Source organism: Salvelinus sp. IW2-2015, unplaced genomic scaffold, assembly GCF_002910315.2.
Source record: "Salvelinus sp. IW2-2015 unplaced genomic scaffold, ASM291031v2 Un_scaffold4202, whole genome shotgun sequence".
Classification (NCBI taxonomy): Eukaryota; Metazoa; Chordata; class Actinopteri; order Salmoniformes; family Salmonidae; genus Salvelinus; species Salvelinus sp. IW2-2015.
Genome location: NW_019945473.1, coordinates 1 through 26067, shown reverse-complemented (window position 1 = coordinate 26067; position 26067 = coordinate 1). Strand labels below are relative to the sequence as shown.

The 26067-nt window shown below is 42.6% G+C and overlaps 1 protein-coding gene across 1 annotated transcript; it reads right to left on the bottom strand.

Moving 5' to 3' along the window:
* Nucleotides 1-18360: 18360 nt before the first annotated feature.
* LOC112077016 (torsin-1A-like) lies at nt 18361-24464 on the bottom strand. The gene is made up of 5 exons (XM_024143626.2): nt 23946-24464; nt 20295-20560; nt 19700-19881; nt 19348-19478; nt 18361-18985 (listed from the first exon to the last, which is right to left on the bottom strand). Exons 1-5 carry the CDS (start codon nt 24133-24135, stop codon nt 18741-18743), a joined length of 1014 nt encoding a protein of 337 aa, XP_023999394.1. The 5' UTR covers nt 24136-24464; the 3' UTR covers nt 18361-18740.
* Between the last annotated feature and the right edge of the window lie 1603 nt (nt 24465-26067).

Genomic DNA, 26067 nt, shown 5'->3' with positions numbered 1-26067 from the left:
GTCCGAAGAAGACTGAAGGAGGAGAGATTACTCAAAACTTTTGTTTACCTTTTTATCTGTAGATGAATTGTCAGAGTAGAGGACCTTGTGCATTTCAGGTAAAATAACAACCCAATGCTTATATCCCAGGACAAATTAGCTAGCAACAGCAAGCTAACTAAATTGCCATGAATGTTAAATGCTTTTCGACCTGGTTCAGAGTTCGTTTTGATATTTCAACCTGCGTGTCCTGATTGAGTCTGGTGTGGATGGACAAAATCAACATGCACGCCGACGCCCGGTCTAGTCAGCATGTTACGCCTCTGTGGTCTGAGCTAAAGATGCATGCAGGGTTTACATGATGTCACTGTCTAAAGGGCAACGTTGGAAAATGTCTAAAATGTTGACCAAATTTAATAGCCTAAAATAAACATGAACTTGTTTACATAGATACAACTTTCATTGGGGACGGGGGACATGCCCCCATCCCCACATTCTGAAATTGCATTTTTGTCCACCCCAGTTTTATCACTGGAATGTGATACAAAATGAGGCAATGGTGTGCTTTGGGCCACGCGGACGCCTCTGAGCAATTGGGTAGGCTGTTTTAGATTGTTTGTATGACTGGATAAAAAAATATATATATATATTTCCCACCCACTTCTAAAACATTTGTTCACAACTTTGGTCAGCTAGGACAAATTCAAATAGGTAAGGTTGAGTTGAAGATGAGTGCAATATAAACCTAAGAGATGGTGAAAGTTCATTTTCAACAAGGTCGTATAATATTGATTTTCTATATGTAAAAACAGTCAACTAAGGTAAAGGTTTAAAGGGACCAATATGACAATGTTTGATCACAAATAAATGTGCCACTCCTATCCAGAATCTTAGTCTATATTCTGGTATAGCCTACCATGATTTTTTTTTTTAACAAACATGAAGTAAAACAGAGGCAGAACTATTTAAGTATTTAGAAGGAATATAGAATACAAACTATGGTTGATGCCACTTTTTAATCCATAGACCTACCAGAAGAGGACATTGTTGTATTGTAAATTCCCAATCTGGCCCTCAACCATCACGGTCACCTAATAATCCCCAGTTTACAATTGGCTCATTCATCCCCCTCCTCTCCCCTGTAACTATTCCCCAGGTCGTTGCTGCAAATGAGAACGTGTTCTCAGTCAACTTACCTGGTAAAATAACGGTAAAATAAAAAATAAAAAAAATAAAGAGCAAATGGTTTGCCTTACCTTGCTATAAATCTACCTTCTCAGTGGAATTATAGTACTGCATAACAACCACCTTTTTAAAGTCTACAAAATCACCTATACTACACTTTACATTCACCATACAGTGCCTTGTACAGACGCCTTGACTTTTTCCACATTTTGTTATGTTACAGCCTTATTCTAAAATGGATTAAATAAAAAAATCCTCAGGAATCTACACACAATACCCCATAATGACAAAGCGAAAGCAGGTTGTAAGAAATGTTTGCAACTGTATACATTTAAAAAAACAAATAGAAATACCTTATTTACATAAGTATTCAGACCCTTTGCTATGAGACTCAAAGTTGAGCTCAGGTGCATCCTGTTTCTATTGATCATCCTTGAGATGTTTCTACAACTTGGAGTCCACCTGTGGTATCTGAGGAAGGGTACCAAAACATTTCTGCAGCATTGAAGGTCCCCTGGGGTCTCTTCCTGGGGTCCAGCAAAATTAAGGCAGTTTATTCAATTTTAAAAGCATTACAATACATTCACAGATTTCACCACAACACACTGTGTGCCCTCAGGCCCATACTCCACCACTACCACATATATACAGTACTAAATCCATGTGTATGTATAGTGTCTATGTTATCGTGTGTGTGTATGCATGTGTCTGTGTCAATGTTTGTGTTGCTTCACTGTCCCCACTGTTCCATAAGGTGTTTTTTTAATCTGGTTTTCTAAATCTAATTTTACTGCTGGCATGAGTTACTTGATGTGGAATAGAGTTCCATGTAGTCATGGCTCTATGTAGTACTGTGTGCCTCCCATAGTCTGTTCTGGACTTGGGGACTGTGAAGAGACCTCTTGTGGCATGTCTTGTGGGGTATGCATGGGTATCTGAGCTGTGTGCCAGTAGTTTAGACAGACAGCTCGGTGCATTCAACATGTCAATACCTCTCATAAATAAAAGTAGTGATGAAGTCAATCTCTCCTCCACTTTCAGCCAGGAGAGATTGACATGCATATTATTAATATTAGCTCTGTGTACATCCAAGGGACAGCTGTTCTGCCCTGTTCTGAGCCAATTGCAATTTTCCTAAGTCCTTTTTTGTGGCACCTGACCACACAACTGAACAGTAGTCAGGGTGTGACAAAACTAGGGCTTGTAGGACCTGCCTTGTTGATAGTGTTGTTAAGAAGGCAGAGCATTGCTTTATTATAGTCAGACTTCTCCCCATCTTAGCTACTACTGCATCAATATGTTTTGACCATGACAGTTTACAATCTAGGGTTACTCCAAGCAGTTTAGTCATCTCATTATTTATTACAAGATTTAGTTAGGGTTTCGTGAGTGTTTTGTTCCAAATACAAAGCTTTTAGTTTTAGAAATATTTAGGGCTAACTTATTCCTTGCCATCCACTCTGAAACTAACTGCAGCTCTTTGTTGAGTGTTGCAGTCATTTCAGTCGCTGTAGTAGCTGACGTGTATAGTGTTCAGTCAGGCTTTACTCAAAGTTAGTGACATGTTAGTAAAAAAATATGACATACATATTAATTTGTATGTTTTGCATCTTTAATTTTGTTTGCCCTTATGTGCCTCGGTTTTCAGAATTTAAAGGTGCCCAACAGAGGGCAATGCTATGGAAGTCCAGAGAGGACATATGAATAAATAAATAAATTCCCTTCTTATGTTGACATCACAACTTATTATTTATCTCATGATCACAACATAAAAAAAAGTTTGTCTATATTTTTTTCCCCTCGAGTTGCACATGTGTACAAATTAAGTAAAATGGATTTAAGTGTGCCTGCATTAAAGTCACTGGCCACTAGGAGCGCGGGCAATACAGGCGGGCAATACAGCGAGACTTCTTTAATATTAAACTCACACCAGCAGTTATTGACAAATCTACACACACCCCGCCCCTCGTCTTACCAGACATAGCTGATCTGTCCTGCCGATGCATGGAGAAGCCAGTCAGCTCTATATTATCTGTGTTGTCGATCAGCCACATCTCGGTGAAACATAAGAAACTACAGTTTTTAATGTCCCGTTGGTAGGATAGTCTTAATCATAGATCGTCCAGTTTGTTTTCCAATGATTGCAAGTTGGCCAATAATGGTGGTTTACCTACTCGTCTGCAAATTCTTACAGGGCACCATGCCCTCCTCAAACTTTTTCTCCATCTTTTCTTCACACTGATAACAGGGATTTGGGTCTTGACAAAGCAGTATATCCTTCGCGTCGTTTATTTATTTTCCCTTTTGTACTTTCAATATTTGCACATCATTACAACACTGTATTATAGACATATGACATTTAAAATGTCTTTATTCTTTTGGAACTTTTGTGAGTGTAATGTTTACTGTACATTTTTATTGTTTATTTCACTTTTGTTTATTTTCTATTTAACTTGCTTTGGCAATGTAAAGATGTGTTTCCCATGCCAATAAAGCCCCTTAAATTGAGTTGAGAGAGAGCAAGAGAAAGCTTATCCCTGTACAGAGGTCCTTACAATACAGTACCCCATGAATATTAAAAATAACCCTGCAAGGAATACGTTTTTTTTAAACTCAAGGACAATCTAGAAACACTACTTGCTGACTGCCACAAAGAGGGGAAGGTAAGCAACTTCATTTTCCACACAGACCATCCCATGGCATTGCACAGTGCAATAAGAGAACACTGCCCCTATGTCAAGAGAGTTAGTCCAGGGTGGAAACTCAGAATACTAGGCATTGAGGAAATTGAAACAACCTCTGTCAACATTTACAAGTCTGGAACAGTAATGGTGCAGGGCAAGCTCTCTCTCTCTGTGATTACTCCCCCATCCTGAGTGAGTCTGATCACACCTCTTCAAACTATCCTGCAGACCAGGACAGTCAACCCCCCAGCACTGAACACACCCAGGTCCCACAACTGCACTGCTCCTCCATCACTGAGAGGGATACATTCACAGAGCTGGAGAGAAACATGGTGAAGCTGAGAGCTAGTACACACAATCCAGACAGAACAAGCCCACAAAACGGACCAGCACAACAACACCCCCAGAAGGTGGAGATGGACGGCTGTCTGAGAGAGCTGACTGCTTTACGGACTGAGGTGAGAGAACTTAGAGGCACAATCAATCCGTCAATACAATGTATTTATAAAGCCCTTTTCACATCAGCCGATGTCACAAAGTGCTGTACAGAAACCCAGCCTAAAACCCCAAACAGCAAGCAATGCAGATGTAGAAGCATGGTGGCTAGGAAAAACTCCCTAGAAGAGCCAGAACCTAGGAAGAAACCTAGAGAGGAACCAGTCTCTGAGGGGTGGCCAGTCCTCTTCTGGCTGTGCCGGGTGGAGATTATAACAGAACATGGCCAAGATGTTCAAAAGTTCATAGATGACCAGCAGGGTCAGATAATAATAACAACAGTGGTTGTAGAGGGTGCATTTTACACCTCAGGAGTAAATGTCAGTTGGCTTTTCATAACAACGGACACCCCCCTCAGACCAGCGAGACACCCTTCCAGACCTGTAAGACCCTCTCCCGAAGGACCTGCACCAAGAGAACCAACGCCAAGAGGACCTACACCCAGCATCACCAGCCACACACCAACCAGCTAAGACCACCCCAAGCAAACTCTGGCCACACCCTATATAAGCCCACCCCCATATCAGACCTATGCCCCTTCTGCTCACCCCATACCCCCCGCCCCTGCGGCAAGGACCTCAACATGACAGCAGGACCTGTGTCGTGAGCAGAGAAACAGGCCCAACCCCCACTATTACACTCACCCAAGCCCCATCCTGGACCTAAGAGGTATGTATCAGATGCTCAACATGCTCTGCTCACACCTACTGTGATGGTCCAGGCCTAAACCACACAAAAACAAAACTAGACACTATGGAACACAGAGCTTTTACTATCTCATCCTGGAATATACAAGGTCTGAGGTCATCTGCCTTTGGCCTAACGAGCAAGAACCCAGACTTCATCAAATAAATTGGAAATACAGACATTGTCATCCTACAAGAAACATTGTATAAAGGAGACGGACCCACTGGTTACAGAGAGCTGGTAGTCCCATCCACCAAACTACCGGTTGTGAAAGTGAAAAGACTCAGGGGGTATGCTAATTTGGTATAGAGCAGACCTAACCCACTCTATAAAATTTTTCAAAACAGGAACATTTAACATCTGGCAAGAAGTTAATAAAGAAATGATCTCAACAGAGAAAAATGTCTTCATGTTTGCTACCTATATCCCCCCAATAGAATCATCATACTTTAATGATGACAACTTCTCCATCCTAGACGGGGAGATCAACAATTTCCAGGCTCAGGGACATGTACTAGTCTGTGACGACCTAAATTTCAGAATTGGACAAGAAGCCGACTCCCTCAGCACACAGGGGGACAAACACCTATCTAGAGGTGACAGCATTCCCTCCCCATATGCCCCCCTAGACACAACTATGACAACATAACCAACAAAAACGGGTCACAACTCCTGCAGCTCTGTCGGACGCATGGTATGTCAATGGTAGGCTTCGAGGGGACTCCTATGGTAGGTACACCTATAGCTCATCTCTTGGCAGTAGTACTGTAGACTACTTTATCATTGGACCTCAACCCAGTGTCTCTTAGGGTTGTCAGTGGACTGACTGTGAACGCTCTATCAGATCACAGCAAAATCTCACTCTACTTGAACAATCATGAGGCATCAAAGCCAAAGGAACTGAATAATATTAAGAAATGCTAACCTAAGAAAGAAATTGAGAAACCAATCCAACCAATAACATAGACCCAGAAAACCTGAGCATACACCTTCACTATGGTGAATCACTAAAACAATACAGAAATACACTACGGAAAAAGAAGCAAGAAGCACGTCAGAAATCAGCTCAATGTAATTGAATTATCCATAGAATCTAACCACTTCTGGGAAATTAGAGAACTCTAAACAACAACAACACGAAGAGTAATCTATCCAAAACGGATATTTTTTGGGCTCTATAACAAAGAACAAACAGCAAAAACATATACATGATCAAATACAAATCTTAGAATCAACTATTAAAGTCTACCAGAACTCACTGGATTCTCTAATTACATTGAATATACTACAGGACAAAATACAAACCCTCCAACCCAAAAAGGCCTGTAGGGTTGATAGTATCCTAAATGAAATGATCAAATATACAGACCACAAATTCCAATTGGCTATAATGAAACTCTTTAACATCATCCTCAGCTCTGGGATCTTCACCAATACTTGGAACCAAGGACTGATCACCCTAATCCACAAAAGTGGAGACAAATTTGACCCCAATAACTACCCGGGGATATGCCATTCCAGCCATTACAATGACCCCGTCCTTCTATAGCTCCTCCCACCAGCCTCCTCTGGTGCAGGGTTAGATGGTGCTGAAATGTAAGTTTTTCTCATTCCCCATTTCCCCTGGAAGTGGGGAATGACCAAAATGTGCAATCCACACTCCGACCTGCGAAAGGCAGCAATGTGCAACACAGGGTCTAGTCTACCGGAAAGCCACACGAAGAAGAAGAGCTAGCGGTTTTGTAAAGCATCTTTGTGACTCGCACTCAAAATGCTCAACCAATCACCTGACAGGTTCCATGTCGAGACTCATAAATATTCATGAAATTGTCCCCCACCCCGCCGTCCTGCGGAAGTAAATTTCACGCAGGGTTGCCATATCTGCAATTTTCTAGCAAATTTGAGTAATGGGTAACCATTGACAGTCCAGTCTCCAATATGCATAGAAATACGTCATCGGGTCTAACGGTTGTCTCGCGCCAAACTGTGCATTTGCAAGTCATCAAATCAAAGGCACTCCTTTGATATAAAGTTGTTTTTGACAAGAATTAAAACATGTTGGCTTGTCACTTTCACGAGGTTGAAGTAATAACATGTTCAACTACTTAAGACATTGTCTCTAATCTAGGTTGTGCCTTTAGATTTCGATAAAATTTGTGAAATCTTCACTTCTCTCATTGACTTCTCAAACCCTGGCCTGGTCTGTGTCACAAGTGTTCCTGGAAGATTTGCGATGTTGCGTCTCTGGGTTTAGAAACTCTGTGAGGTAACTGCATACATGGAGTGTCTCTGAAAGTGGTAGTGTCAACAGAAGTGGGAGGATCAACAGAAGTGGGTGTATGGAAAGCGAATCAGCTAATTGGGCAGATTTTCTGCCACTCAAGACCGTTTTGCGTGGCTCATTGGGCTGCACGAGGAGTCCATTGTTGATGTTACACCCAACCTGTAACGGCTTTCTTCCAGGGGTGAAGGAGAGGACCAAAGTGCAGCGCGGCTAGTGTTCAACATGTTTAATAAAGAACAAGTGAAACACTACAAACAACATACAAAATAACAAATGTGAAAAAACCGAGACAGACCTATCTGGTGCAGACAAACACAGAGACAGGAAACAATCACCCACAAAATCCCAACACCAAACAAGCCTCCTATATATGATTTTCAATCAGGGACAACGATTACCAGCTGCCTCTGATTGAGAACCATATTAGGCTGGACACAGAAACAGACAAACTAGACACACAACATAGAATTCCCCACCCAGCTCACGTCCTGACCAACACTAAACAAGCAAAACACATAAAACTCTGGTCAGGACGATTACAGTACCCCCCTCCCTGAGTCGGACTCCGAACGCACCCCTACGACGCAAGAGGAGGCGTCGGTGGGCATCGTCCCGTGGCCGGCTCCGGCGCCGAGCAGAGGGACACCACCTCCACCACTGTCTTTGTCCCCCTCCTAGCGTCCTTTGAGTGGCGACCCTCGCCCACGACCCTTGGCCAAGAATCTCCCAAGGCCCCCACATGATTTATGAGGTAGCTCAGGACAGAGAGGTACGCTCAGACAGAAGGAGCTCAGGACAGAGAGGTAGCTCAGGACAGAGAGGTAGCTCAGGAAAATCAGGGGGCCAACTCCGCAGGGAGTCCGGAACGAGGACCCGGAGGGCAGCTCGACTGAGTCAGCGATGTAGTTGCATCCGGACTGAATAAGGAGCTAGCGTGCTCGGAATGGAGTGCAGCTGCACTTGCGGGCAGCCGACGCTCGGTCGCTTCGTGGAGGCAGCTCATGACTGTGAGGGCAGCTCCACTGAATAGGGGGCGCGAGGCTCCATGACTCGGCTGGCGCTCTGGCAGCTCCTGACTGGCTGGCGGCTCTGGCAAGGCTCCTGACTGGCTGCGGCGTTGGCAGCTCTGGACTGCGGCTGGCGGCTTGGCAGCTACACTGATGACGGACTGGCCTCAATGGCGCTGGGCAGACCGGATGACTAGACGGCGCTGGGCTAGTAACGAGCTCAGGACGGCGCTGGCAGACGGATGCTCAGAGGCGCTGGGAGACGGATGCTCATACGAGCGCTGCAAGACGGATGGCTCAGACCGCGGCAGACAGCTAGCCGGCGCAACGGCATGTGCGGCAGGCAGATACGGCAGCTCAGAGGCAACGGCGTGAGCCCGAGCAGGCACGGCGCGTTGGAGCAGGCGCTAGTGAAGACGGGCCTTGGGCAGGCAGCATTGCAGATCTGGCTGGGCAGAAACGAGCAGTGCAGGCGGTCGTTGAGCCGCGCGACTCTAACCTGCGAGCGCACAGGAAGCCCCCCCCCCCCCCCCCCCCCCATGATGCTTATGGTGCCGCTAACTGGTGTACCGACTGAGACACCACTCAAGCTATGCAGGGAAACAGGAAACAGCAACAACTGACTCTCACACGCACTATAGCCTGACGTGAGCTAGTCGTTACCGCACTGGTGGTACCGGTGAGCACACACGTTCAAAGCTAGTGGGAAAACAGGAAGGCACACTGGACTCTCCAAGGCGCACTATAGGCCTGGTGCGTGGTACCGGCACTGGTGGTACCGGGCTGAGGGCACGCACCTCAGGGCGAGTGCGGGGAGAAGGAACATTGCGTACAGGGCTCTGGAGACGCACAGGTGGCTTGGTGCGTGGTGCCGGAACTGGAGGTACTGAGCTGGAGACACGCACCATAGGGAGAGTGCGTGGAGGAGGAACAGGGCTCTGGAGACGCACTGGAAGCCTGGTGCATGGTGTAGGCACTGGTGGTACTGGGCTGGGGCGGGAAGGTGGCGCCGGATATACCGGACCGTGCAGGTGTACTGGCTCCCTTGAGCACCGAGCCTGCCCAACCTTACCTGGTTGCATGCTCCCCGTAGCCCGACCAATGCGGGGAGGTAGAATAACCCGCACTGGGCTGTGAAGGCGAACCGGGGACACCATGCGTAAGGCTGGTGCCATGTACACCGGCCCGAGGAGACGTACTGGAGGCCAGATATGTAGAGCCGGCTTCATGGCACTTGGCTCAATGCTCACTCTAGCCCGGCCCGTGCGGGGAGGTGRAATAACCCGCACCGGGCTATGCACACGTACAGGAGACACYGTGCGCTCTTCCGCATAACACGGTGTCTGCCCGTACTCCCGCTCTCCACGGTAAGCATGGGAAGTGGGCGCAGGTTTCCTACCTGCCTTTGCCACACTACCCTTTATCCCCCCCCCCCCAATAAATTTTTGGGATTTCTTCTCGGGTTTCCGTGCACAAACACTAGCGGGTTCTCACCACTGTGTATCAGCCGTGTACCTTCATAACGCAAGTTCCTCTCTCCGGTTGCCTCCAGCTGTTCCCATGGGAGGTGATCCTTTCCAACCTTAGCCCAGGGTCCTTTTCCGTTCATGATTTCCTCCCATGACCATTCCTCCTGGTACCGCTGCTGCTGTTGCCCGTTGCCACGCTGCTTGGTCCGGGTTTGGTGGGTGGGTGATTCTGTAACGGCTTTCTTCCAGGGGTGAAGGAGAGGACCAAAGTGCAGCGCGGCTAGTGTTCAACATGTTTAATAAAGAACAAGTGAAACACTACAAACAACATACAAAATAACAAATGTGAAAAAACCGAGACAGACCTATCTGGTGCAGACAAACACAGAGACAGGAAACAATCACCCACAAAATCCCAACACCAAACAAGCCTCCTATATATGATTYTCAATCAGGGACAACGATTACCAGCTGCCTCTGATTGAGAACCATATTAGGCTGGACACAGAAACAGACAAACTAGACACACAACATAGAATTCCCACCCAGCTCACGTCCTGACCAACACTAAACAAGCAAAACACATAATAACTCTGGTCAGGACGTTACACAACCCTGTTGATCCACCCACTTCTTTTGAAACGCCCACTTTCAGACACACTTCAAATATGCAGTTACCTATACCTGCCAAATTGGGCTACTTTGAACATTTTTTATTGGTCACTGTTTTTTGGGGGGAGGGCTACTTCTAAGTTGCACCACGGCCGCCATGGCATTTCTATTTTTTACAGATGTGAGAGTGTTATGAGAATTTTGTTATCAATGTTCATAAACTTCAATTAATCTACTCAGTCTGCAACACAGAGTTTGTAAGATTCTGGTTGAATGAAACAGACAAGAGTCCCAGCTTACAATAGTCAAAATGTTTATTCACGAGAACGTTCTGAAGTCCATGATACAAAGACATCCATTTTATACTTGCTCCTTACTTACGCACATACTTTCACACAAACAGTAGATATCCTACGCACATACATACACACAAACAGTAGGTGAGTTGTATCCTTCTCCATAGTTCTCACCACTGTGTATCACTACCCAGCCGACAGTTCCATTCCCTCGAGATAAGGGAAACCTTGAGAAGTACTCCCTGTTCTATCATAAGTTTCTCAGAGTTCTAGCCAGGTCGGTCAAAACACAGTGTAACGGCGGATGCGTGTAATGAGTGAGGAGTCAAATGCAGAGAGCGAAATGAACGGGAAAACGCTTTAATGTCCTTCAAAAACGTAACAGGTCCAAACATGGGTGAATGCCCAAAACACTGGCGTTAAACCCCAAACCTCGTTACAAACACTGGACAGCGAAAAACCCAAAACAAGACACGATACATCACCAAACGTAACAACCAATAAGCCCGCACAAACACTAGTGGGTAAAACAAACCTAAATAGCACCCATCCCAAAACCCCAACAAGGAACAGGTGAAAACAATTAGACAGAAATAAACGAAAAGGAAAAAGGGATCGGTGGCAGCTAGTAGACCGGCGACGACGACCACCGAGCGCCACCCGAACAGGAAGGGGAGCCGGTATTCGTGACAGTTTAATTGTTCTCTGTATTCTCTTAGGCACACACATACACAAACATTTCTCTCCCTCCCAGTCCAACCTAGTTGGACTTATGTTTAATACTTTAATTATTCCTTATACATGCTACATAAACTATAATCGCTAATGGTTAAGTTTCAGTGTGGAATTATTTAATCATTATCTCTAAACATATACATTATTTTATCAGAGAGCTACAGGGCGATAGTTATTTAGACAGGTTACCTTGGCATTCTTGGGCACAGGGACTATAAGGGTCTGCTTGAAACATGTAGGTATTACAGACCAACGGTTGGGAACTGAAATTATTTTCCAATCGTTTCATTCTGAACAGAACCCTCATTTTTTTCTTTCCGTTCCACTGTTTGACCAGCAAAATAAAGTTCTGTACTGGTTTGAACACAAAATAAGTAATGGCTTATATTGTTGCTTTCTGTTCCTTTTTAAACCTCTGTAATCGACTTTTTATTTACATTTAGCTCAACATTAAATTAAATCACCAACGGATAGAGCAGTTTGCTATGGAATGGGCAAGCTATGTATATGCATTGGACAGACAAGTGTAGTGTAGGATGCGACTGAAATTTTGCGGGTGAGGAGAGCGCTGGGCATGAAACGGTGGGCATCTAGTTGTTATGACACGCATTATCTGAATTAGGCCCACATAATTATACCTACAGAGGAGTGGCTTCTATGAAGGAACTTTGAATGTCTTTAAACTTCAGAGAGTTGTCTTAACTAACATTGGACCAGAGCAAGCCCTTGATCGTGACTCTCAGATCCATTATTTTACACATAATGCCACCTAGGGTTTGAGAGCTAGACCAGAGCTAGCTAACAAGCTAGCTAGCTAACAAGCTTGCGCGTGCAGAGCAGCACCAGAAATAAAATAAAAACACGTATTTTTTATAGTTAATAAATCCAATGTGGGCAGTAGCTTAAACACACAACAATCTAGAAGTGAAAGAAACGCACACCTATTTAGGTGAGGTGCTGGCTAGCGTAGTAGAACACTTAAAAATTAAAGGAGAGCCGCACACTCTAGGCGCTCAGATGCAATAATTTAATAACCTAACAACCAACATTTCAACAGACCAGCTGTCTTCATCAGGGTATAATGACAAACACTGCGGTGTGACTAGTTTATATAGTGTCAAAGGACACACACAGGTGTCTGTAATAATGACCGGGTGTGGCCTGAGATATAAAAATAACATACCAAAAAAATGAAAGGATAGCATACGATCATAGATGCAATTTGGCTACATAGGCTTACAAACATTTACAATAGCAAAATCCCAATAATCACAAGAATGGCTTCAGATCAAAGTCTACGTTAAGACCGAAGGGAGCAAGGGTCTTTAAAATTAAAGATCCAGGCAGCCTCTCATTTTAACAATAAATTGTCGTGGTCACCCCCTCTCCTAGGGAGGGTGACATGTTTGATGCCGATATAACGTAGGGACGAAATTGAGTGGTTTGCTTCCAAAAAGTGGTCCGCAACTGGGTAAGTTGAGTTTTTGTACCTAATGGTGCTACCACGCTCTGAGATTCGTACTTTTAATTTGCCCTTTGTTTTACCCACATCATTTTCACCACAAGGACAAGTTATAAGATAAATAACTGCCTTAGTGGAGCACGTTTCCCTGTTTGCGGGTGTTTGAAGGATCTACATTTATAAGCGCCATTGCACTGAGCACAGCTATTACACTTGTAGTTTCCATCCAGTAGGAGCGCAAATAGACATTGTGCAGGGATATCTTGGGGTGGTAAAACAGAGTTTACCAATTGATCTCTGAGATTTCTGACCACGGAGAATACGACCAAGGGAGGGTCCGAAAACACATTACCGATACTGTCATCGGATCTTAGAATGTGCCAATGTTTATGAACGATTCCCTTAATTTGCTCAGAGCACTTTGAATAGCAGGTAGTTAGAATGCATGAATGCTTCTTTTTGCGACACTGTCCTTGAAAAAGATCATGCGTCGTGGTAATTTCCTGTATTACTTTAATGAGGAGAGTTTTACAAATCACACACAAGTCAGAGTTATATTATAAGTCCATCTTTAATTATATGAGCTTCACCATAGCCCTTTGACTCTCAGATCAATTCAGTGTCTATAAATGAATTCTCTGAGAGTGCTTACAAAAGAATACTTAGTATCTTTTATAGCCAAGATACACCCCTCTCAACTCACATGCAGAACCACAGATCGTAGGAAGTTCACAATAGGGCCTTTTACTTGAAAGAGGATTATCCCATAGCCAAATAGCATTAGCTATAAATTATCGTTCAGTTTGGTCTCTTAGACGAGGTTCTACTTCTCGTTCTTGGTACTTCCTAGTACCAAAACATTACCTCATCCAATGGCATATATCAATTGTCAATTCTAGATACTCCCATCTCAAATACACCCCACYCCTGGACAAGYTCMCWGAGGGGAGTGAGCCTCTAGGTCATATACTAGGTCAAGATTCATGCAACATCAGAGGGGTAATACAATGGTTCCAGACACTGCCATACTCCTCCCCCCCAATGGGAAAAGGAGGGAATGACTGGAGTACAGACATAGTGGAGCCCTTCACATGGTTTCACAGATATATTCATTATGAAGACAATGTTCAAATCTGACTTCTCCTTTTCTGATATTCTGCCTATTACCAGACATGTAAATGACAAACCTGACCTCTCCCCTCTCAGGGCCCCAAGTGACTTTTCCCTAGAGGAGAAAGGAAAATGCAACTGCCAACAGTATAGTCCAAAAGAAGACATTCTAATGACAAGTATAAAGTAAATAAAACATCTTATTCATCTATGTTACCTAACTAATTCTGATTCAGCTACGACACGTCTGTTTTTTTGTTTTTTTCTCAATGGCAATATTAATCTGACCATTTTTGTACCCCCTCTCCTTGAATTTTCTTTGCGTCTCAGCCATATTTCTGCCAAAATATAATTGTTTTTGATTCGACAGAATTGGCTGTAGGGCAAACTGTTTTTCAAGGGAAGCAGGTGACAACTATCAACAAACTGTTACAATCAGTAGGTTTCCTGTAAAGATCAGTGTATAGAACATTATCCTCACTATCCTCACCTCACTCATTATCCTCCTCTCTTATTCACTATTTATATAAAGAATTCAGACATAAAATGTGCAAAATGCGCAACTTCACTTTTATGCTGATGATACTGTTATTTATTGTTGTGCCTCGTCTCTAACAAAAGCTTTCCAGAACTTGCGAACTGCTTTTTATACTGTTCAACATACCTTGTGTCAACTGAAGCTTATCCTCAATACTGACAAAACTAAACTAATGGTGTTTTCTAAAGAAATAAATAGATATCTGAACCTTTCACCTATAATAACCTGTCAGGGCAATGACATTGAGACTGTAATCTCTGAATTTTAATTGATGACGGCCTCTCTTTTAAATTGCATATTCAACAACTTACAAAAAAATTGAAGCTGAAATTGGGATTTTATTTTAGGAATAAGGCCTCTTTTTCTTTTGAAGCCAGAAAGAGGTCAACTACATTTATGTCTTTACTAGACTATGGGAATATTTTATATATGAATGCTTCCGCTCAGTGTTTGAGATCAATTGACACCCTTTACCATGGGGCATTGAGATTTATTTTAAACTGCAAAACCATTATATACCAGGGTTGACTGGCCTTGTCTAGTCACTTGTAGGCAGTTTCTTTTTTATTTAACCTTTATTTAACTAGGCAAGTCAGTTAAGAACAAATTATTATTTACAATGACGGCCTACTGAGGAACAGTGGGTTAAATGGGGAAGACCAACTGACTTTGTTTACCTCGTCAGCTCTGGGATTCAATCTTGCAACCTTTCGGTTACTAGTCCAACGCTCTAACCACTACGGTACCTGCCGCCCCACAGGTATACTTTTATTTACATAGCCATTTTGGGTTTACTACCATTTTATTTGGGCATTTTTATTGTTCAGAAATGTGGTGGGTACTCTCTTCGTTCTCAGGACTTTATCCTGCTAACTCTTCCAAATGTCCGAACTGAATTTGATAAAAGGGCTTTTATGTACTCTGCGCCACCGGCTTGGAACGCCTTAAAAAATACTTTTAAACTGGAAGAACTTGTCGATTGGTGTTTTTAAATCACTAATGAAGGATTTTGAGGCTGATTCCCTGACCGGTCAATGTTTTTAATTTGCTGTTTTATGATTTTGTTATACTCTTGTGGTTTTTACTTGATTACTTGTAGTTTTTCATGTCTGTCTGTAATTGTGTAATGACTTGGTGCTGCCTAACTTGGTCAGGAAACTCTTGAAAAAGAGATTTCAAATCTCAATAAGCCCTTCCTGGTTAAATAAAGGAAATTTAAAAAAAGAAAGATCATAAGATCAAGGAAACTGATTTGACGTGTGTCAGATTGCATAGTAAATCTCAGATTCTCAGAACAAGAGTTAAGAAAAGCATGCTATGCCTGGAGCTGTTTTGCATCACCCCTCCATAGAACAAAAATATTATCAATACAATGATGTTCGGCAAGAAAACATTTTTGAGAGGATTGAAAATGGACTGTTTCTCCATGTAACCCACATACAAATGTAATATAGTTAGTAGCCATGGGGGATCCCATAGCAGTACCCTTCATCTGAATAAAGAAATATTTAGAAACATGAAGTAGTTGTGTGTGAGTAGTATTTCAGCCAATGTTGTAATGCATGCACTGGAAGGTAGTTCATCAGGGTCACGTTGCAGAAGAAAATGTTCCATAGCCTAAACACACACACACACGCACACTGACAAAGATGTTAAGCTAGCAAGCAGGCAGACACAGGAATACGTTTGAGTGACAGTGAAGGCTTTGCATAGGCACTTTGTTGCATTTTTTGTGGGTCTGGAAAAAAATGCCTGGAACATAAAATAACGTTATTAACCGGATCCCATGCTTTTAAAATAAGATCACTTTCGTTCTCAGGTCTTGTTCTGTTCCTCAAAAAATGTTATTTTCTGGTTTTCGTTTCGATTCTCTTCCCTGAACCGGTTCCAACCGTTACAGTCTGGATCAGGGATAGATTGAAAACATCAGTGAAGACACTTACCAGCGGGTCAGCGCACGCTCTGAGTATGTGTCCTGGTAATCTGTCTGGCCCTGTGGCCTTGTAAATGTTAACCTGTTTAAAATTCTTACATTTGCTATGGAGAGTGTGATCATACAGTCGTCCAGAACAGCTGGTGCTCTCAAGCATGGTTTAGTGTTGCTTGCCTCAAAGGGAACATAAAGGCATATAGCTCATCTGGTAGGCTCAGTCGTGTCACTGGGCAGCTTGCAGCTGGGTTTCCCTTTATCACAGATTAGTCGGCAAGCCCTGCCAAATCCGATGAGCGGATTCGATCTTAATCCTGAATTGTTGCTTTGCCTGTTTAATGGTTTCTTGGCGGGAGTAGCCAGATTTCTTTTAAGCGTCCCGGTTAGTGTCCCATTCCTTGAAAGCGGCAGCTCTAGCCTTTAGCTCAGTGGGGATGTTGCCTGTAATCCACGGATTCTGGTTTGTCACTATAGGGAGGTCGTCGTCAATGCATTTATTATTGAAGCCGGTGACTGATGTGGTAAACGGCGCAATGACATTGGATGGGTCCCGGAACATATTCCAGTCTGTGCTAGCGAAACAGTCCTGTAGCTTAGCATCCGCTTCATCTGACCACTTCCGTATTGAGACAGTACATGCATATTCCAACCATAAGCCTTGCATTACAGGCAACATCCGCACTGAGCTAAAGGCTAGAGTGGCTTCTTTCAAGAAATGGGTGTTGCAGAAGTAGTATGTAGACAACTGGACTGTGGCTTTGCTGTTTCAAGGCTAAACCACTCTGTTCCAGAAGAGAAACTGATGATACAGTTTAAATGCGATGCCTCTGACTCTGCAATTGAGTATTTTTCCCATAGAAAGGATGCTTTATTTGCAGTAATTGATTTTGGTTCAATACCATCCTATGTTAAGGTGATCTGCTCAGATCTCCTGCTCCAGCCTAATAGCTCTCTAACTGCCCCAATGGGAGGGGTCTCCAGGAGACAGAGGTGTTATGTGGCTACAGCTTCACCATCACCTGCTCCACTCCGCCACAGTACCCAGGAGACTCCTTCCTTCTCACGTTCACCGGCTCCAACAGAACCCAGACTCAGCCAGCTGTCAATCACTCTGATGACTTCCACCAAGTGAACTACACCTGTGTTCAAAAGTATGACCTCATCTGTCATAACGTCTGAGTGAGTTCCACTCCCTCATTGTTACAGGTAAATTGAACATGGAACTAACTTTTGACTTTGTCAATATTTAGATTTCCAGATACTTAGACCTTGGTCCGTTTTCATAGTGTCTAAGAGTAGGAGACTGCTAATGTAAGATTATGGTCCCCACTGTCCATGTAATCTTATTCAATATGGTCAAAAAAGTTAGTTTTCCTGATGATCAATCCCCCCATTTTGTGTTTCTAATGAAGCCAATCCTCTAACAGCTTTCACCATCAGACTGGTCGTAGCGCTGCTGATGTTAGTGATGACCAACATCATGACGGCCCTCTGTTTAAGACCACCAGAAGGGGTGAAGAATGTGGAGCTGACCTCCCTGCAGGAGGTGAGGGAAGAAGAGAGGATATGAGAAAGAAAATTCAATTTCTTTACTCCATCAGACAAGCCTAAAAGCTGTCCATTGACTAAAATCCCAGCTAGATTTGTTATGGTCTCGCGTGAATATAACACATCCAAAAAATGCAGAAATGAGCAAGCTAGAATACTTTGAAATGTATTGGAATTGTTCTGAGCTTTAATGCTTTGGCTTGAAAAAAAAAAGTTAAAAGGACAAATATGCGTCCTTTGATGTCCTGACTTAAACGTAGGAGTTCTTACATTACCTTAAAAAATGATTGATATTTCATGTACTCAAACAAAAGTAAAACGAAACAGATTTTTCCCATGTAAAAACCTTTTAATGAAAAATGATGAACCTTCCTTCCTGTAATTATTTTGTGCATTGTTTAGACTGGGAACAGTATGCCAACTAAGGCACAGCTGATGTTGGGAGACCTGATGGGCGGGTCATCATCCCCATTGAGTTCAGTCACTGACTTCCTCACTCCGACTGGCAGAGATGTTCTCATTAAGAAATTTCACACAGTAGACTAGGTGGTTGATGGAAACAGTAGCTGTTCCCTCTGAGATGGTATACTCTGCTGTCAGCAACTGCAGACCGACTGATCAGATCTACAAACCACCTTTCATCCTAAATTACTACTCATTATGAATAGATTGGTCAGTCTGCAGCCGCCGGCAGCAACGTAGTCGATCTCAAACACGCACTACGTGTAGTAATCTAGCTTGCTGCCGATGGTCTTGCAGCCCTGGACGGAGAAGATCTTCTCGCTCATTGGGAAATAGACCAAGTCTCTGGCCATCTGGTCGACCACGTCCTGGTCAGGCTTCAGGCCCTTGGCGGCCATCTCTGCCATGCCACACAGCCGCACGTGTCTGAACTCCAGAGGCAGGAAGGGGACAAAGAAGTCAACTAGGTTCTTGTCCATCAGACTGGTGTGCCACAACCCACCTACACAGGGAAAGGGAGGGAGGGGGGTACACAGTCATAAGATGGGCAAGAAGAAGCTACTACCAATTGCTTACCCAATCCTCTCAGATGTACACAAGTGCCTAGGGGGTAAGGATAGTCATAAAATGGGCAGAGGCAAGAAAGGCAGATGGACAGAATATAGATATCACAGGTAATCTTTGTATTGAAGGTCTGAAAAGACTCCAATAGCATCCCCAGTCTTCTAACCCCAGGCTTAGTAACATAAAGGAGAGAATCCTGACCTTAGAGAAACATGTGCATGATTTGTTAAATATGAAAAAGTTTTACCAAAGTGTATAAGTTAGGCTTCAGCCCTAAAGAAGGACAGCAAAGTGGCTTACTCTTCTTGTTGTTGAGCACAGACAGGGAGAGAGCTGGTTCTAAGTCATGCAATTTTATCTCTTCTCTGTCTCGACCTGCTTTCCAGAAGTGCAGGGCCACCTGCGTGATGTGCTCTCCTCCAGTGTTGCTATGGAGATGAGCAAAACAAACTAGTWGATATTAAAGTTGCACTATGCAGAAATGGCCATTTCCTGGTTGCTAAAACTAATAGTTTGCCTAATTTCAGATTGTGACAAAATAAGCTAGTACAGTGTAGAGAATCATTGTACTATCTAAACCGCTGTAAAATATAGTATCCAAAAACAACACATGAATTCTTATCACACACTGCTGGTCTGTCTGGCCTAYCTGAGGAAGATGAAGATGGCTTGGCGGTACGAGACCCCATCCAGATTGTCGTAGTAACCCAGGTAGGGCTTGATACAGTCAATCAGGCCAGGGTGCATCTGGTCCATCCCGTCAAAGATGTCAAAGATGAAAATGGAACGTGGGCAGTTGGTGACGTTGCCTTTGATCCACTGCTGCAGCTGAGACTGAGGGATGGTCACAGCAGTAAAAACACATACTTATCTACAGCAGTGAAGATAGCTTACAGCATAGGTGCAAAAAACATTTAAAAAAAATTACAATTCTGATATACATCCTGTATCATATAGAACCCTAAAATTCAAATCTTTGACCTGGAAGCCAGTTCCACTGCTTTTTTGTTCTTCATTCTTCCCATTCAACCAGGGATCGATTTAGACCTGGGACACCAGGTGGGTGCAATTAATTCTCAGGTAGAACAGAAAACCAGTAGTATTCCGGAACTCGTAGGGTAAGATTTGAATATCACTGATAATGAACATGCATAAGAATGATAATGTTTTTTACAGCCTAATTCTCCATTGAGAATTTCCCTGCCACGGTTACTGGGGATTACAATATAACAAAATATTTGTTTTACCTTGTAGTTCTCAAGCTGACTCGAATGAGGGAAGTGAGTAGAAGTCACAAACTGATGGACGCAACTGCTGGCCATGCCCTCCTTGTAGATGTTTTCAGCTATCAACTGGCTGACTAAGTTCTTCCCTGTGCCAGTCCAGCCATGTAGAGAGAGCACCAGGGGCTTTTTAGGATTTTTATTGTTCATGAAACCCGTTACAGCTTTCTGGATGACTCTGGAGGCAACATGTTGACCAAACAGCTTCTGATCTAGGGCCACTTCCAAACCTGATGACAGGGCAGGAGTTGATTATTAAGTGTTAATGAATGGGATGTGCTACGAATACACCATTATTTCTATACAAATTATAGGTGGTTATCTTAATAACATGATTAGTTACACATGTAGCATACCCGGCCGCAATTGCTAATAACCCTTCCACCACCACCCGACTATATGTGATAAATTGAAAATCTGAGGCCCGCACTCGACCCTAACCTGCTAATATAGAAAATGTGCTGTAGGCTACAGTCAGATGGTGGAACAATTTTTTGTCAGGGGTTGCAGAATATTTTTTTGCCTGATTTAGATATGTTGGAAATCATAAGCAGAAACAGCCTTTTGGTAGGTGATTTGTTCGTCAACCTCAAGGCCTATAATTAGATACATGCAGCTTCTTCTCTTCTGTCACAATGTTGCCCTGAAAGACTAAACAAACCCTTGCTCACCAGAATAATGTCATAATTAAAGGGTTCCTCCTATCAATTTTAGTTGACATCAGTAAAGTTCTATTTTGTGGAGCAAATATGTTTAGGGACCGGGGAGAAAATGCAATAACAAAAAATAAAACATGTAGGACTATATGTATGTGTAGGACTAAATTTCAATCCTACATGTAGGACTAAATTTCAGTTTGACCGTTGTAAGGAAATAGAAAGCTGTGAAAACAACCCAAAATGTTTCTGATAAGATTTCAGTTCGGCTTGGATGCATATTTTATTTGGTTGAAATACTTTTAGCTTTTCTGATGCCGATAAAGATAGATACTGTCTGTAGAGGTGCTAACTGCGCATTCTCTCAAGTTGCTGAATGAAAGAAATCATATTTCTCCACTCCTGTTCCTGAGTCAAAATTGTGCCTACATTTGGTAGGTTATACACTTAGTGTCCTGATTTCAGTTTCCATTCTACCYATCTGAACAGTAGCCTAGGCTACAGTTCCCTTGACATGCATAGGCCTATTTGAAGTCCCTGTCAAATGTGTATAGTGCCTCACAATCACACATAACATAGCAATCTATCATCTATTTTTACCAATTCCCCAAATCATTCCCAAACATTACTTTTCAGGCATTCCCTTATTATTTTGCAGATWTTCTCTTATTGAATTAAACTCAGACAATTGTACGGTTACATGCATACAATGTGATTGTGGATAGTTAATGTTAATATAATAGTTTGATTATAAACAATATTTTCAGCTCTCCCTTTCGATAACCAAAGCGAACATTGTAATGCTCTGATCCAGTGGAAACGTCATAAAATACCTGATTACTTCTTATCCCKTGCACAAAAAGCYTACAGCTGTGTCTGTCCCAAGATCACTGGCAMTGGAAACTGAGGGCCCAGAATATTTTATACAATGACTCAAGTTTGMTAGCACGAGTTTTGGGGCGACCCAGTTGATAGTTGATACAATGTTTCAAGATCGATGCAGACAGGCCATGCGTAGCCAATGTAATTTATATGATATTTATTTTCTACCTGCAATGTTGTGTTGGCTTTAATGTGGTCATTTTACATGGTTGGCAAATGGCAATAAAAGTAACTGTCACGCCCTGGCTTTAGTTATCTTTGTTTTCTTTATTATTTTAGTTAGGTCAGGGTGTGACATGGGGGATGTTTGTGTGTTTTTGTTAGTCTAGGGTGTTTGTATTGTCTAGGGGGGTTTTGTAGAGTTCATGGGGTTGTGTTCAGTGTAGGTGTTTATGTAAGTCTATGGTTGCCTAGATTGGTTCTCAATTAGAGACAGCTGTCTATCGTTGTCTCTGATTGGGAGCCATATTTAGGCAGCCATAGGCATTAGGTAGGTTGTGGGTAAACGTCTATGTGTAGTTGTTAGTGTCAGCACATTTTGTTCGTATAGCTTCACGGTCGTCAGTGTTTCGGTTCATCTTCGTCAATAAAGGAAGATGTATTGTTATCATGCTGCGCCTTGGTCCTCTCTTTCACCCGAAGACGATAGTGACAGTAACTTTTAGATTAGTATACATTTTATTAGATAGAATGTAGATTAATCACAGACAATGATCGAGACAAAAGACTATCATCAATTCAATTAAACTGTTCCACAAAAATGTGTGCATATGGAAATCATAAATGGCACGCAAATTGTTAGAAATTGTACTCCAAATGGAGAAGGTTTCCTACCGCTGGTGTAGCCTATTACCGGCAACTTCAGGAGCATACCAGCAGAATCTGTGAAGGCCAGTAGCAGCAGAAGGAGGGTCAGGAACAGGTTTTATTTCTTCTGGTTAGGCTAAATTGACCTCTGGCTCCTTTTTGAGTCATTTGTGTCATTTTTTTAATCAAACGTGCTTAAAGCATCTGACTAGTTTAGTACATACAGTTGATTATGGAAAACGTTACAATTTTGATTATTCGATTAGTCAAAAAAGAAAAAGCCTATCTTGGTTGACCAAGATTTTTTTGATCAAGGACAGCCCAAGTATAATAAGCTTTAGATCCACACAAAAAAAACTGAGGGAGGCCCCTGCCAGGTTATGACCCCCTCAATTCTGCTCCCTGATGTGAACTACTTCTAAGAGGCATAGATAACTGTCCAGGCTGTTACACAACCGGCCGTGATGGTTAGTCCATAGGGCGGCGCACAATTGCCCAGCATTGTCCGGCTTTGGCGGGTGTAGGCCGTCATTGTAAATAAGATTGTTCTTAACTGACTTGCCTAGTTAAATAAAGGAAATATATAATAGACACAATTACTCACTTCACTCGTGCCAAACTGGTAGGCTTGCGCTAACGGTGAGGATACATGCACAAATCAAACCCATTTGAGACTCCAATTAAGGTGTTTAGATGTCCCTATAAATTCTAAAGATTGCTCAGAAAACGAGGTGTTAACCTTCGATTTTACGACGATTAAGACAAGCAGAGTAAGGTGTTTACATGACTGTTGCATAATCTGCCTACTGCCGTAATCGGTTTAATATCAAATTATTTCCGTCCATGTAAACGTAGCCTACTAGTTCTTATTGGCTACGTCGATTGATTTTTCTGACCGTTCCCATTTGGCGAAAGGATGTTGGCTACTTGGCGCGGGTACAACTAGGCCTTAATTAAAGTTTAGGTTTATGCACCAACGCCAAATAGCCTAAAATAAGTGACAAACTTCTATGTAGCCTATAGATATAAACTGCACAAGACTGCTACATTCATGGATTTAAGGTATCGTTTTCTCAAGCCGCCCGCCCACACAATATTTAAACGACCCGAAAGTCAACCCTCGTTGTCTAAAGTAGGCCAACGTTATATTGGTGGCGATCGATAAGCAATTTCAAGATTAAAACGCAAAAGGACTGACTGTGTCTACATGATCAAATAGCCTAAGTGAACCACGTTAACACAACCATTTAATATGTAGCTGTACACATACCTGTTGAATTAAAAGCAATCCATTTTGAATTGCAACTTTCATATACATAATTGTAAACTCTCCGCCCCACTGCTGCTAAACCAACTCCCGCACCGACCACAAATGTGGTTGAGATTGGTTCGAACGCATTCACAAAACCACTCGATATCAACACATAATATACGAAATAGGTTGCGTATGTTGCTTTCATTTTAACTTCAAATAAACATTTAGCTACCAAGTTTATAATTTAGAAACGCAAAGACGTTAAGAGTCCAAATCAGCTATTTCCTCCTCCGTAATCATTATGCGAAAGCAAAAGCAAATCTGTAGCAAAAGGTTCGTCACCAGGTATACTAACCGCAACTATGAAACTCGGATATTTCCGATTTGCTAACTAATATTCGTTAACACGTGCAGTGTTCAACGAAACATCAATTCAGGCATTTCCGAGTTTCCTATTTCCGAATAGCAGATGAACGCGGCATAATAAATGGCTAAACCCCGCATATTTATACAATGTACGTTCTTACACCCGGATTTTAAACAACCCTAACTACACCACCAACCTGAAATGAAGACCAAAAAGCTACATTTATGTTAATTAATTTGTACGACATAGCCCATTTTGACTTAGCTGGTTGTCACTCGTTACCACAGCCACAAAAGAGATCGCATTCAACATCGGCTACGTTCGGCCATGGTTTTTCACATGGATGTCATTCAGCATTTAAGAATTTTAACTGTAAAACTGCAAATTATATAAAAAAAACCTACAATGTTAAGGGACAGAGGTGTTCGGAGGGAGCCTGATAAATGTAAGTAGCCAAGGAAGGACCACAATGCCTTTACGTACTACAAATGAGAATATATATATTTTTAATTAAGTTGCAACAACGTTAATTGGAAATGCACCCCAATAGTAACGTTATAGCCAAAACACCGCATGAGCGAGCCACTACTCTGGTCTGAGCTTCTTCTACCTCCATGACATAGTGGCTGTCCGCAAACCAAAATTAAGTGCAAATTAATGGCCACATCCGTTCCCTCTGAGAGGGTCTTCTCGAAAACGGGACAAATAATTACTGAGAGAAGAACCCGCATCAGCCCCTCGAAAGTGAGGCAGCTTGCATTTCTGAATGCAAATCTCACAAAAGCAAAATAYGTTCAGCATTGCTGTGTGCTGCTGGTTATAACATGGTAATAAAGGAGAAAAGAGGGACCAGTTTAATGTTTTAACTGGGATGCTGCAGTTTTGCACATTGTTATTTATTTCTTTGATATGGTGCCATATTCTATTCGTTTTTAATTGTTACATTCATATACATTAAGTTTAAAATCATTCTTTTTCATAACAAACCAATGCATTTTTAAATACATTGTGGTTAAGGTAGAGTATAATTTCATTTAATGGTGTTAAAACAATTCTAAATATACTAATCATAGTCAAACTAACACAAACGGTTTGACTTGAAAAAAAATACACCAAAAAAATGTAAAGAGCCGTTTGGGAGCCAAACGAGCAGGCTCACTGAGAAGAGCCGGAAAGCCCATCACTACTCTGTGGTCTGAGCTTCTTCTATGACATAATGGCTGTCCGCAAACCAACATTAAAGGTGCATGCTGCCACTTACTGTGCTTTAGTGTGTGGTCAATCACGGTTTACAACCTTTCTAAATCCCCCTTCCTAACTCAGTACTTCTGCGAATATACAGAAGAGCCCTACTAACTTCTAATAGTCACTCATTACATTGAATCCAAGAATGGCGTAGCAGTGGGACGTGTGTTTATATTGTCCCGTCACGTGTAAATAGTAAATAGTAAATAGTCTTCGTATTTTTCGTATACATTTCGTATTTATTTTAATTTCACTTTCCATCTAGGAACTGAATATACATTCCGCCTCACCCAATGTGGTACGGACCTGCTATTTTATTATACTTTAGAACCGTAACCCCCAAGCAGAAGCTAGCCAGATAACTAGCTACTAGCTAGTAGTCAGTTGGCCACTGCTGCGGTCTTCACCCTCAACTCGGACACAGCCAGCTTCAATACCGGGCCAATACCTGCCTGTCTGCAAGCGCGATATCAACCCAGAGCATATAGGACTGCTTTTTCTCTACCACATCACCGGATTCCTGAC

Excerpts from the sequence above, each read along its gene's own strand:
- LOC112077016 (XM_024143626.2), bottom strand. The coding sequence starts at position 24,135 with ATGAAAGCAACATACGCAACCTATTTCGTATATTATGTGTTGATATCG. Across the intron at positions 19,882-20,294 it reads GTCAGCTTGAGAACTACAAG|TCTCAGCTGCAGCAGTGGAT; the intron begins GTAAAACAAATA and ends ACCATCCCTCAG. Across the intron at positions 18,986-19,347 it reads TGTGCTCAACAACAAGAAGA|GTGGGTTGTGGCACACCAGT; the intron begins GTAAGCCACTTT and ends TTCCCTGTGTAG.